Raw genomic sequence first — 14119 nt, 5'->3', positions numbered from 1 at the left:
CCCACTTGGCCCTAATTGTGCTGCTTGTCCCTCTTGCAGGCTTCCCTGCCAGCTGACCCCCCTGCTGCCTCCTCCTGATTCAGATGTACCCCAGCCCCCCCTGCTCCCCGAGCCTGGTTAGGACACCCCCCCACACTTGGTACTGCTGCCCCACTTTACTCTGTTTCTTCTGCCACCGCTGGGCCTGGGTCAGAGTGGGGTTGTCACTGGGCCCAGCACTGCATGGACCAGAACTCTGTGTGCAAAACCCAAGTGCTGCTGCCCCCGCTCCCCCCCAGCGCTGTAAGCAGCTGCCAGAGCTGGGGGGGGGGGATATGGGGGCACCAGAGGATGCCCACATGCAGAGCCAGCTGGCTGCCGCCTCCCTGTATCCCAGCGGGGACCAGTCCCGCATGGCCTCAGCATCGCTGTATCCCAGCAGGGACCAGTCCCCCATGGCCTCAGCATCCCTGCATCCCAGCAGGGACCAGCTACCCATAAGCCCAACATCCCAGTATGGGGACCAGTTCCCCATCAGTGCAACAGCCTGCGTTCCAGGGGGGACCAGTTGGCCCAGCATCCCAAAGACAGCAGTCCCCCACTGACCCAGCATCCCTGTGGGGACCAGTCCCCCACTAACCCAGTATCCCAGTGGGGACCAGTCCCCCTTTGGCCCTGGCTGTCCTTTAGGAGCTCTGTGCTGTTTTGCCGCCAGCTTGCGGCCACCCCGTGTGCCCACCCTTGCCCTGCGCCCCTCCACCCCCCCATGTCCTATCCCGTGCTGTGCCCCCACCCCACCACTCAACCTCTGACATTGCTTCTACAGGGCACGCTCTTGAGAAAACATGGCAAGGGGACAGAGAAGGTAAATAGCTGTGGGCTCCATGTGTGTCATCGCCCCGTGGCCACGCTCGTGGCCCCACACCCGCCTGCTGTGGAGGGCCAGGCTTGTCCGTGCTGCCTCTGTCGTGCTGTCTGGATGTGCCGTTGCCTGCGTGGCGTGGTGTCCTGTTGGGGTGTGCCGTGTTGTCTGGGGGCAGGATGGGGACAGTCACCTGTTTCTGTGTGTTGCCCCGGGGCAGGGAGTGGGTGTCGTGTCACCTGTAGCCCCTGTGGGTGGGTGGGGGTGTGGGGGGGTTGTTGCTCACCCCCAGGCAGGGATGGGGGGGGATGCTGCCCCGCAGCTCTCGGCACCCCTCCAGGTGCCAGGGCTGGGACAACGTGGGGACGGGGTGCCCAAGCGTGGGAGATCCCCAGCACAAATCCATCCCGCTGCTGGGGGCTCGGGAAGAGGTGACCCTCAGGACATTGGGCCACGGGGCTGCTGAGGTCCCCTGGACCTCTGAGCCCGCTTCCCCCTGATGCTTGGGGGCCTCAGCAAGGCTCACTGAGCCCCAAAACTTGCCAAAAGGGCTTTCTCCAGGCACATGGGCTCCCCTCTATCTGGGGGCTCCCCATCACCAGGCTGGGGGCCCAGCCAAAACCTGGCTCTCGGGAAGTGCTGGCATCCATCTGGGCAATGCCTGCGGCTCCCCCCTCCTCTCCCAGGGGACACTGGGTCCTGCCCCAGTTTGCGGAGCGTGCTGGGTGAGCTGCTTTCCGCCGCCTGCTGCTCTTTTCCCAGTCCCAGAGGAGGTGGGAGCGATCCTGCCCCCGCGCAGGGGGAGCCCTGGCGTGCTGGCCGCAGGCTCAGCAGCAAACGCACGGGGCTGAACCTTTGCAGGTGTGAGCTGGTGCCCAACCAGTGGCACCAGCAGAGAACTGGGTGCAGCCAGAGGAGTGTACAGGGCCAGAGGCTGCACAACCAGGGGATGTGGGGGGCCCGGACCCGCGGCTGGCCACTGCTGGGGCCACCAGTAACTGTCCCTTGCTGTTCTCTTCCAGAGCAGGGTGAAGCTGCCCAGTCACACTGAAGTAAGGACATGGCTCTTCTGCTCCCCACTTGGCTCTGGTCCCCCTTCCTCTCGCCTCCTCCCCATCCCTTGTCCTGTGTGCTGGGGGGGGGGGGGGGGGGGGGGTGTGTCCCAGCTCAGTACAGTGTCCTGTAGTGCTCTGTTTGGGTGACAGCAGTGTCCCCAGCTCCCAACCTGTTCAGCGGTGGGAGGAGATAGGGGCAGCAAGGGGAGGATTAATGGGACAGAACTGGGGGTGGGGTGGGCAGGTGAGAGAGTTAGTGGGGGGGTACAAAATGAGGGCACAGGGTGCCAGAAGGTAACGATTAGTGGGCTAGATGCTGGGGTTTCTCTTTGTTGGGAGGGACTGGAGCTACTGGTGCTGGGGGAGGGGTGGGGAAGGAGGTGGGAATTGCTGGCTCTGCCCCACTGGGCCCCAGTTTAGTATGTTGTACACTGGAGGGCTTGTGAAGGGGAGCTCGCACTCAGCCTGGTAAGTGGGTGCCAAACCTGGGAGATGAGCGGGATGTGCCCACGCCATGGGGCTGCGCCCCCAGGAGCCGTGCCGGTGGGTCCCATGGGCTGGCTTCGTGGCCCTTGCCCATCGGGGTGGCATGGCACGGGTGAAGGCCAGTGGGGGCTCCCATCCTGGGGTGCAAAGGGGCCAGAAACCTCTCTGGGGCTGGGACTGGGCAGGGGTCTGGGTGGCAGGAGGGTGTTTGGCTAGGCTGCCAGCACCGTGGGGTACAGGGGGACTGCGCCGCATTCTCCTCATGCCCGCTGTCCCCCTGCACTCGGTCTCTGCTCCCCTGCCCCAATGTCGTATGATTGTCCATGCGGTGCCACTGATGTGCTGTGCCAGGCTCTGCTGGGCACAGAAGCGGGTGCTTGGGCACGACAGGGAACAGGATGGGACCCTTGGGCCAAGCTGCCTGTGCTGAGCAGACTGTGAGGTCCCTGATGTCCTGCCCAGGGGTCCCCAAGCCCCCAACCACACAACTGTGCTGAGAATTCAGGGGCTGGGACGGGGGGCTGCCAGCCCCACACTTGCATTACCATACCTGGCATGGCTGGTGGTCCCTGGGGCTCTCTGAGGAGCACCCCTCTGGCCCCCTGGAGCCTGGGGGGGCTGGGGGAGCCCCCGGAGCTGCAGCAAGCTCCTGGCACCACGTGCCCAGCCTGACCATGGCGCCCCCATCCCGGCCGCTCACTGGGGCCCTTCCTGTCCCTTTGCTCTCTGCAGGGCACGCAGATGATTTTCAACGCAGCCAAGGAGCTGGGGCAGCTCTCCAAGCTGAAGGTGAGGGCTGGGGGGGTGGGTTAAGGGGGGGGGGGGGCAGGCAGTCCGAGCTCCTCTCTGTGCTGGGGTGGGTGGCACGGTGCAGGCTGGCACTGGTGCTATTGCACGGATTGCACCAGTGCTTGTTTGTTGGCACAGCTGGGGCGAGGGGAGTGGGGCCCTGGTCCCGTGCTGAGAGCAGGATTTGTGCCCTGCAGGACCACATGGTGCGGGAGGAAGCCAAGAGCCTGACCCCAAAGCAATGTGCCGTGGTGGAGCTGGCACTGGACACCATCAAGGTGAGGGCGCGCTGGGGTGCAAAGGGGTGTCCCCAAGGGCTCTGGCATTGAGGCACAGACCTGAGGGGTCACCGGGGTGGGGGTGGGTCCAGCAGAGCTGCTGAGGACCCTGTGGTCATCTTCCCCCCTCCAGCAATACTTCCATGCTGGTGGTGTGGGGCTGAAGAAGACGTTCCTGGAGAAGAGCCCCGACCTGCAGTCGCTGCGCTACGCCCTGTCCCTCTACACCCAGGCCACCGACCTCCTCATCAAAACCTTCGTGCAGACACAGGCTTCGCAGGGTAGGCTGCACGGCCCTGGCCCCCCAGCCAGGCCCCCCTATCCCCCACCATGGGCTCGGCTGCCCCACACCCTGCCTCCATCGTGGTGGGGTTGGGGGTCCCAGCCAGGCTTGCAGAGGGGTTAGAGGGATGGGTGGGGAGGGCTTTTTCCTCCCATGGTTTGCAGTTGAGGAGGGGCCATGGGTGCCCAGAGGCAGCCTGGCACCCCCAAGTCCCCCACCAGCAAGAAGAGCGTGTCCCCGGTGCCGGGGCATGGCTGGGCTGGCATAGAAATGGGGCCCGTGGGTGGGGGAGAAGGGCACCCTCTGACCATCTGTCACAGTATTTGTCCCCTCTGGCTGGCCCAGCCCCCAGCAGACACCTCTGGTCCAGCACTGCCTTCCAGCTGGGGGGCTTGGACCTCCCGCAGGATCGGCTGGAGCCAGATGCTGTGCCAGGGCTTGTCCTGGGTGCTGGGTGCCCACATACCCCGTGATGTGGATCAGTCCAGGGTGCTGGGTGCGGTGCAGGGTGCTGGGCAATGTCCAGGGCAGAACTACCCCTAGGTTCTAAATGCTGACCTTTATTTTGTCCCTTGGCTGCTCAAGGAGGGGACAGAGATGCTTGGTGGCGGTCATGGGGCATCGCGTATTGCCCTAGCCAGGCTTGTCTGTGTCCTGGGGGGGTAGGACGTGTATTTGCTGTCTGTGCGTCTCCTGCCAAGGACATCTGTCCTGTCTGTGCCTCCTGTGCCAGCCGTGTCAGGGGCGTGGGGTTGGGTCTGGGGGGTGCCAGCACCCCTGGGTGCTCTCCAGCCCCGGGACCCGGTGGGCTCCGAGCTGGGTGATGCCCGGTGCTCCCATGTCGCTGCAGTGTTGTCCGGATGCTCGGCCGTCCTGTCTGTGAGATCTGATCTCTCTTTCTCTCTCTGTTTTCTCCCCCTTCTTTCACCGTTCCCGTCCCCCACGCACGTCGTCTCCTTCCTCCTCTCTCCGTCTGCTCCGTGCTGTGTCTCTGTCTCTCTCTCTCTCTCTCCTTCCCACTAGTTCATGGTGGGAAAGGCATTAGGTTTACCCTTAGTGAAGAAATTTATCCTGAGAAGGGTACGTGTGCCGCTCGCCCACCCCTGCGCCTGCCTGCTGCCGTCGGCCTGGGCTAGTAACAGTCCCGGCACTGCGGGCCGGGGGGCCAGGAGCCCCATCCCAGCATTGCCGGCTGGGGGGACCCCCGGTGTGAGCAGGGCTGGGAGCCCCCTGCCCACAGACTTGTGCTCCCAGGGCTGCTTTGGGCTGAATTTGGAGGAACTGTGCTCAGCTGTGTTGACCACCCCCCCAGCCCAGGGTGGGGGGCTGTGCCCCGTGGGGATAGGGGTGCCTGCCTTTGCTTGCAGGCTCTGGGCACCCCCATGTTGTCTCTGGTGCTGCTGCCGGGGGGTGGGCGCCTGCCACGAGCTCCCTGCAAGCCAGGGAGCGGTCCCCTTGGGACTTGTGGCCCTGGGGGGGGCCAGGACCGTGTCCATGCCCCCTCCCACCCACCCTGCTGCCAGAAGGACCTTTACTAGCCTTGCTCCGGTGAGCTCAGTCCACCTGCCCCAGGGTGCAAGGAATGCGCCCAGCTCCACCGGCCCCGCTTGGTCTCCATTGCACCCCGCCGAGGGGCCAGGACTGCACCCCCTGCTTGGCCTCCCGTACCCCGACACCCCCTCCTCACCCGCCATCGCCTCCATTTCGGCTCAGCATGCGGCGCTGCCTGGGTGGCGGGTGCCGGGGGGGGAGGGGGATGGAGGTGGATGGAGAGGAGGGGCTGCCATCACCAGCCTCCTGGCACCCTCGTGCTGGGGGCCGTGCAGTGACCCGTGGGGACGTGTCCTCCTTCACACTGCCATTTCCACCCTGGGAGCTTTCTGCTGAGCTGGATTTGGTCTCCTTGGCCCCATCTGACCCACAGAGCCCCTTCCTCTGCCTTGCGCCCCCTCCTTCACCCATGGGTGCATGCACAGCTCTTGGGGGGGGAGGGGGAGGGCTGGGCTGTTGGTTGCAGGTCACCCAAATTCCCCTGGCTCGGGGACCCCAGGGCTTGATGTGGTCCCTGAGGGGATACAGGAGCGGGCAGGTCGGGTCCCTCCTGCCCAGTGCTGTGCCCTCGCTCACAGCTGTGTGCCCCCCCCCCGCCATGCCCATAGCAGGGGGAGCTGGGCCACCACCCCCTGCCCCATCCCACCGGGGCACCTCAGCCCCTGGGCAAGGGGGGGCTCACAGGGCCTGGCCAACATAGGGTGGGATGACAGAGAGTCAGCCTGGCGCTGGCGATGTCCTGCCGTGCCCCAGACTTGTGCCAGCTCTGGTGGTCCGAGACAGCTGCTGCACCCATGCTGCTGTCCCCAGAACCCTGGCAGAGGCCACATTGGGCCAATTCCTACTGCCCACCCCCTCCCGCCTCATGGTGGGTGACCTGCCTCCTCCAGTGGGGTTGGTGGTGGGCAGGGGACATCGGGGACACCGCGGAAACGGGCACTCATGTCTCCTACCTTTGCCACGCAGGCTCCGGTGTGGATGACCCGGTCGGGGAGGTGTCCATCCATGTGGAGCTCTTCACCCACCCCGGCACTGGCGAACACAAAGTCACCGTCAAAGGTGGGTACTGCTGGACGGGGTGCAGGCTGTGGCAGGTGGCAGCGCCCCAGGAGCCTCACGTGTCCCCTCCTTGCAGTGGTGGCTGCGAATGACCTCAAGTGGCAGACGTCGGGCATCTTCCGGCCCTTCATCGAGGTCAACATCATCGGGCCCCACCTTAGCGACAAGAAGAGGAAATTTGCCACCAAATCCAAGAACAACAGCTGGGCCCCCAAGTACAACGAGAGCTTCCAGTTGTGAGTGGCACCATGGGGCTGGGGGGGGTGTCAGCGGGCTGGGGGATGTGTCCCCATGATGTGGGGACCCCCTTCTCCCGGGGTCTGCCAGTGATGCTCATCCCCCAGGGGATGTTTTAGCTATTTTCTAATTGATAAAAGCAGGGATTGAAAAAGCAGAAAAAGCCTGCTTTTTTAAGGGGGAGGGGGAGGCAGCACCCGTGTGAGGTGCTGTTGCAAAGCCAAGGGGCTTGGGAGTGTGACTCCCCATGCCAACACTGCCTCTCCCCTGCAGCACGCTGGGGACGGAGACAGGCCCGGAGTGTTACGAGCTGCAGGTGTGTGTGAAGGATTACTGCTTCGCCCGGGAGGACCGGACCGTGGGCATCGCTGTCCTGCAGCTCCGTGACATCCTGCAGCGCCCCGGCTGTGCCTGCTGGCTGCCCCTGGGCCGCCGCATCCACATGGATGACACCGGCCTCACCGTCCTCCGCATCCTCTCCCAGCGCAACAACGACGAGGTGGCCAAGGAGTTTGTCAAGCTCAAGTCGGACACACGCTCAGCTGAGGAGGGCAGCAGTTAAACCCCCTCTCGCCCCCCCAGCCCTCTCCCCCCACTCCTGGCACCTTTTCTACAGCATCCTCCAGCCATGTATAAGCCATAAGTGCGGCCACGAGAGGAGTCTCCTTCCCAGCCCTGGTGTGGGTGAGGGGGGGATGTGGCTCCAGTGACAGACCCACCCTGTCCCTCCCTTGGCCAAACTGGCTGGGTGACAGCGGGGCAGAGCACAGCCGTGCCCCCGTCCCACCCCCATGGGAAGGTGCTGGGGCTGGTGGGGCTGCAGGGAAGGGCTGGACCCCAGCCTGGGTGATGGGGCAGATGTGCCCCTTGCCAGCCTGCCTGAGGTGGAGGAACCCCAATGGCCCATCCCTGCCCCCACCCTGTCCTACCCAGCCCCAACCCTCCACGAGTGACATAAAGAAAGGGCTGGGGGAGTGTCTCATCCCACCCGGGGTGTTGGTGAGTGGCTGGAAGGCACCATAGCCCCTTGTCCCCATCCCTCGAGCATCATCGGGCACCCTGAGGGACAGGGAGGCTCCCACCTGCTGAGCACCCTGTACATATGTAAATAGCTGTACATACAGGGGGCAGCCGGATGACGAGGCTGTGTCCTGCACCCGGAAGGGCTATTGGGGCTGTTGGGTGGGGGGTGCAGCCCCCACCTGCCCTGCAGTGTCCCCTCCCTGGCTGGCAGCAGTATCACTGGGGCCGGAAGCGGCAGGGAGCAGCCCCCGGCCCCTATCCTGTCTTCCCTGCCATGCCGCCACCGTGGGCTGCCCCACTGCTGCCCCCAGGGTGCCAGGGCTTGGGGGCAAGGGCTGGGGGCACTGGAGCGGAGGGACCCATCTCCCTTTGCTCTGGCCAGTGGGGACCAGCCATCCCTGTGCAGTGCAGCAGCACCCGTGAGACCTCCTTGGTGCAAGCAAGACCCTTCCCACCCCCAGCCCACAGGACCTCCCCCCCACCCCGAGTTCCCATTAACCACCATTTCTGCGTGATCAGTGGTGTGCGTGTCTCGTGCAAGTGTCCAGGAGGCCAGGGTGTGTGGTGTCAGGGGTGGCCACCCCAGCTGGCCAGTTTGCCCTAAGTACTGGGGAAGACAGAGGCCTGATGACCCCACAAGTCAATATAGCTCTCTCAGCCCCCTCCCCATCCCAAAACAGGGTACCCCAACTGGCCCCCGTGGTCCTTTTTCTATGGGGCTTGTCTGGGACCAAAGGGTTTAGCTTTCCTCTCTCATTTCTGTTCAATGTTTACACCCCTTTTCTAACCGCTGCTCCCACCCGGCCAGGTTGGGGTGCAGCCCTGCACCCCCCGACCGTGGTGTCCCTGGCCCTGTGCCCCCTCCCCAAACTGTCCTGTTTGGCATGTGATTGAACCGACCAATTCTGCTCCTGTAGCACACGTGTCACCGATGCCTGTGTGTCTGTACCACCCCGTGCGGCACCGCCAGCGGCGGCTACCATGGATGCATGACAGTGAGATGTTTTGCACTATTTTGAATTTTTTGGGCTCTGTAAAAATATTTTATTATAACTGACATTAAAAAGCACACCCTTCATTGTGGCTTTTGGGGGCGAAGGGGTGGGAGGGCAGGCACCCAGGGGGGTCTTCATCACCACTCCCACCCCAGTGTAGCACTTGCACCTTTCAGGATATCACCAAGGATAAACAGCCCAGGGATGCTGCAGCAGCTTTGGGGGTGCTCAGCCTCCTTGAGGGCTGCTCTTTGGTGCACCCACCCTTTGCAAAGCCAAGAGCTGCAGAACAGGGGTTAAATGGAACCGGGACAAGACTTCTCCTGAGAGGGCAGGGGGGGATCAGGGGCTGCCAACATGGCCTCGACAAGGGCAAATGCACCCCTCACCCACCTGGTGCTCTTCCACAGTGGGGTGACTGCACCAGTGGGCAAGGGAAGAGCTACAGGTATCACCTACCTGGGCTTCTGGAAGGCTTTTGGCACAGTCTCCCAAAACATTCTTCCCAAAAAACAGATTTGATGGACGCAGGTCCCTGCTGCCCTCCTGAGAGCCCCGGAGCCATTGCCGAGCTTTACTAGAATCATAGAATGGTTTGGATTAGAAGGGACCTTTAAAGATTATTGAGTCCAACCCTGTCCTGGCTACTGGGAACTGTTGCTTTTCCCAGTGATCCCTGATGGACAGACCCTTTCTCAAGGCTTTCTGGATTAACGCAGCTTCATTCCTAGCTTTAATCATCAATACCTGGGCTCTTGTGCCAGTGTGAGAAGAGAGAGAACAGCTGTCGTTTACCACAGTATGCAAAGATTATCACTACTATTTATCCCAAAAGGTTTGGGCACTTGGGATGGGTCGTGGGAACCCCCCGCCGAAGGGCTGGCAGCTCCTCAATTAGTTTCGCCCTAATGGGGCTGGAGGAGCAGGCGGGACAATTTTACCTTCCACTTGCAGAGGGGTCTCTTCTATACTGGGGGCGCCAGCTGGCACAGGGTGCTTGGGCCCACCTTGTCCCACCTGGACACCCCCCAGGACACAATGCCTGCAAACCCATCCAGGGTCATGTCCACAGCACCCACCTGCCACAGCCGCTCGCTCATCAGGAATGATGCCCTCTGCCCCATGCTCAGAGAGGTCAGGGAGGTGGTAGAGGTAGGGGGTCAAGTTGGGGACATGGGGGATGATGTCCTCAGCTCTGCTGCCGCCTGGGTGAACTCTCTCCTGTTGTTGTTGCTCAGGGTCCCGTTTGAAATCATTCTTCTTCCAGGTCGCCTGAAGGAGGGGGTTAAAAGCAGACCATAATTTGCAATGTACATTCTCCAAAAATCCACAACGCTGAAGCAAGCCTGTGCTTCTTCCCTACTAGCTGGTGGAGATGCTGCTGGAATTGTGTTGATCACATCCAATGGGATGTGACAATCTCTGCTTGCCACCTCATTCCTAAAAACTGGATCTCCTGCTTGACCTTACTTTGTTTTATGACAAAACTGGATTTTAGAAGGATTTGGATTATTTCCTTCCTTTTCTCACAAACTCCTGCCCCACACAATGGTATCATCCATGTATTGCAGGTGTTCCAGAGCTTCTCCCTGTTCCCAGGCAGTCTGATCGGTCCATGCCAAATAGTAGGGCTGTGTTCCCACCTCTGGGGACACCAATTCCAGGTGTACTGGCCACCCCTGCAAGGCACAGATCTGTGGTGATGTTCTTAAAGAGCTGTTTAACCCTAAGCAAGACCTGGAAAACGTTCAGCAACATGATGGTTCCTAGCAACAGGACCACGCTGGTTTTAACGTCCCAAGAATATTCCAAATTTTCATTACTCTCAACCGCTACTGGCAGGGGTGGGGAAGAGGTGTCCCCCACCATGGGCTGCCTCTCCAAAGGGAAGAGGTTAAAGCTGTAATTATTAATAGTTTCCAAGAGATGGCTCCCAAAGCACGGTGGTGACAGCAATGCGCAGCACCAACACCAGATTAATCTCCTATTCCATCGTACCGTAAACCAGTATCATGAAGTCCAACAACGTGATAACCTGAGTCCAGTTCCCACGGGTGATGAACAGCACCACAGGGGACAACCACTGTGAGCAAGGCAATGCACGACGCGGCTTTAAGGCCAAACACACCAGCTCTGAGAGACAATAAGTCAACCTTGTGACAAGCGACTATTTAAACTTCTATAATAAATACTTGTGAGAGATCCGTTCTAGTCAGATTTGTTGTTATCACAACCCGTTGAGCTCCATGTTGGGTACCAAAAAGGATTGGGGGTGGGGTGGGGTTTAACCCCCGAGGCAGCCTCGCTCAGTGCCCCCCTGCAGTGGGATGCAGAGGAGAATTGGGGAAAAGGTAAAACCCATGGGCTGAGATAAGAACAGTGTAATAATTGAAATAAAAATCAAATATACTACTACTACTAATAGTAATGAAAGGGGAGCTAACAAAAAGAGAGGAAAAAAACCCAAGAAAACTAAGTGATGCACAATACAGTTGCTCAACCCTGTGCCCAGCCAGCCCCTGAGCAGCGATCGCCCCCTCCCAGCCAGCTCCCCCCGGGTTATATACTGACCGTGACGCTCCATGGTATGGAATATCCATTTGGATGGAATATCCCTTTGGCTACTTCAGGTCAGCTGTCCTGGCCCTGCTCCCTCCTGGCTCCTTGTGCACCTGCTCACTGGCAGAGCACGGGGAGCTGAAGAGTCCTTGATGTAGGGTACACACAACTCAGCTGCAACTAAACCATCAGTGTGTTATCAACGTTATTTTCCCACTACATTCAAAACACAGCACTGTACCAGCTACTAGAAGATAGTTAACGTTATCCCAGATGAATCCAGGACACCTGGCTTTCCCACTGCATTTTACCAAATGCAAATGATAAAATTGCTGAGTGGAATATCCTCCTGCTTAACCACTGCTGGTTAAGCTCTGCTAACATGCTCCTCCATCCTTACTGCTTTCCACCTGGAAAACCAAGGCAAGCTCTGCTTGGCACCACTGGCCATGGGAATTAAATGATTCCGTCCTTTTGTCAAAACGTGCTGTTGCCTCCTTTGGAAAGAGCAAATCTCCTGACAAACCATCTCTCTGCTGCTTCTTCCATTGCAGTAACCTTCCTTTTCGAAGGATATGCAAGCGCTTCGGGGCAGATGTCACCTGTGAAGCGATGGCTGTGTGTACAAACCTGCCCCAGGGCCAGTCCTCTGAGCGGGCTCCCCTCAAACAGCATCATACCGAAGAGAGTTTTGGGGTGCACGTGAGTGCTATCATCTTGATAACCAAATGATAACCCACTTCTGAGCAGAAAAGTTGCTTCTTGAACCCGTGCAACCCTTTGGTAGCTGGAGGGAGTGTTCCCAGACACAATGACCAAGTGTGCAGTGCTCCTGAACCAGACAATTGAAGTGGACTTTGTAGATGTCAATGCTAGGTGTCCCATTGACCTAGTCTATAAGAAGGTAAGAAGATGTTCTGTGGCATGTTTTTCTTCCTTCAAGAGATGCTTGTCTTTTGCCTCATCCCCTGCGGCCTGATCTGCTCCTGTCAGTTGGACCCAGAGCTCCCCGTGCATTTATGGGTGCTAGACTTGAGCGAGAAGGCAAATCAGCAGTCCAAAGAGCAGGGGACGGTTGCTGTCTCTGCCTGTCAGAGGCAGAAGTCGGAAAGGAAAAGAGCTGTCAGGGTTTTTCTGTTGACGATCCCTGTTTCTCCAAGTGTTGAGATGCTCCAAGCCTTACCTGCATCCCCTGAGCAGAGGGCTGCTGTTGGGCAGCTCCACGGAGGCCGGGACCATCCCCCCTCCCACGAGTCGTGTCCAACGAGCAGGACCAGGCGGGCACCTTTTGTCGTTGGCGCCCTGAGTCCTTGCCACAAGAAGGTCTCATCTCCCACCGGTTTTAGGAATTTCCCAGCTCGGCACAGCCACAGGCTCTTCCCAGCTGGTGTCCGGCAGGTGGAAACTGCCGTCAGGACAAGGGCTCCCGACCCCATCCAGGGATTTCTGCGAATTGCCACCGGGATACACACAACTGCCTCGCTCCCCACCGGCCTCCTCCTCCCCCAGAGGCTCCCGACCACCGCGAGGGCTGGAGCTCAAACCTCCGCTGCCCCCTGGTGCAACACCTGCCGGCCCCACAGCCCCCCGCACAGCCCCCCCTCCGGCCCAGCGCCCCCGCATGGGGCTCCCTCCCCGTCCCGCTGACCCCCAGGGTGTCCCAGCTCGGGGAAGGGACCGAGGCTTCCAGCCGAAGGCACCTGCCCCCACGCCGAGAGCTGCCTGCAGCCCCCTTAACCCCTGCCCTGCCGGGGGGCGGGGCCGCCGGGGCCGTTGGAACACGGGGCGCCCCAACATTGCACCCTGGTTACGGCCGAGAGTCCTTGGCAGCCGAGGCAGGAGGGACCATGGTGCGGCCCCCGCTGCAGCTCCCACCTCTGCAGCTCTCGGGGTGCAGCCCCTGGGGCCCCCCGATGCTCCAGCTGCTTCCCAACTTTGAGCTCCCCAAATCCTTCTGCCCCCAAGGTAGGAACCGACCCAGCCGCCCAGCCCGGGGACGCTCCCGGGGGCACCGGTGGAGGCGAGCCCCGGCCACCGCTCCTGTCTCTCTTCCAGGCTCCGCCAGCCCGTCCCAGCCGGCCAAGCAGGAGCAGCCCCCCCCTGCAGCCTGGGCACCCGAGGTCCCCCTGGAGCCCCCAGCAGGTACGGAGACTTCTGTCCCCTCTGGCACCCCTGTCCCCTCGGCACCCCCACACCCCCACCCCCCCTTCCCTGGCAGTTTCCGCACAGGGCGGGGGTTCAGCAGCCTGCACCAGTGTGTCTGCCCTCGCCTGCTGGTGTGTGCCCAGGAAATCCCATTTCCAGAGAATTCCCCAAGGCTCACGCCCCACCCGCAATTTGCGACCCTGTCCCCCCGGCACAGCTGCTCACCCCACGGGGAGCTCCCCACACACCCGGTGCAGGGCTGGGGGATGTCAGCGCTGGGGGCCGGCTGGGTGGGGGGGTGGCCCTGGAGGGTCCCCCCAGCTCAGCACGGCTCCCGCTCACCCACGCAGGGCTGCAGAGGGCTCCGTGCGGATGCTACTTTGATCCCCGCTTCTTCCATCTTCAGTGGACCAGCAGCATCCTGCCTCCACCAGTCACCGCCATAGCCAACTACAGCAGCACCTCTCTGCTGGGGGGTGCCCGGGGGGACTCCGGGACCCCCCGGGGCCAACTGCCACACCTTGTGCCTGACGCACAGAAGGGGGGAGCCGTGGCCCCGGCGCCCCTGGTGCTGCCAACATCCATCGCTGGCTCCCAGCTCATCCAGGGCCAGCCCGAAGAGACCATCTGCAGCACGGCCACCCCTGCGGCGGCACCCCCAGGCAGCCATGTCCCCCCCAGCCCCTCTGCTGCCCCCCACAACCAAGTGGTTGGGGATCTAGAAGACAGCTATGATGTGCCCGAAGAGGTGCTTCTTCAGGAGGCCCTGAGGCTCTTTGGTTTATCCTCAGACACGGCAGGGCACATCCAGGAGGGTC

General features: G+C 61.3%; 1 protein-coding gene across 1 annotated transcript in view; it reads left to right on the top strand.

Annotated features, from left to right (window-relative positions):
• LOC101912697 (protein unc-13 homolog A) overlaps positions 1-8680 on the top strand; it is a 36863-nt gene extending 28183 nt beyond the window's left edge. Inside the window, 8 exon segments of the mRNA XM_055806628.1 lie at positions 806-844; positions 1864-1893; positions 3115-3171; positions 3369-3449; positions 3583-3730; positions 6250-6342; positions 6419-6578; positions 6853-8680. Coding sequence (XP_055662603.1) covers positions 806-844; positions 1864-1893; positions 3115-3171; positions 3369-3449; positions 3583-3730; positions 6250-6342; positions 6419-6578; positions 6853-7141 — 897 coding nt within the window. The 3' untranslated portion in view covers positions 7142-8680.
• Positions 8681-14119: the final 5439 nt, after the last annotated feature.

This window comes from Falco peregrinus, chromosome 5 (genome assembly GCF_023634155.1).
Source record: "Falco peregrinus isolate bFalPer1 chromosome 5, bFalPer1.pri, whole genome shotgun sequence".
Taxonomy (NCBI): Eukaryota; Metazoa; Chordata; class Aves; order Falconiformes; family Falconidae; genus Falco; species Falco peregrinus.
The sequence above is the reverse complement of the archived record's forward strand: the minus strand, read 5'-3'. Positions and strand labels throughout refer to the sequence as shown.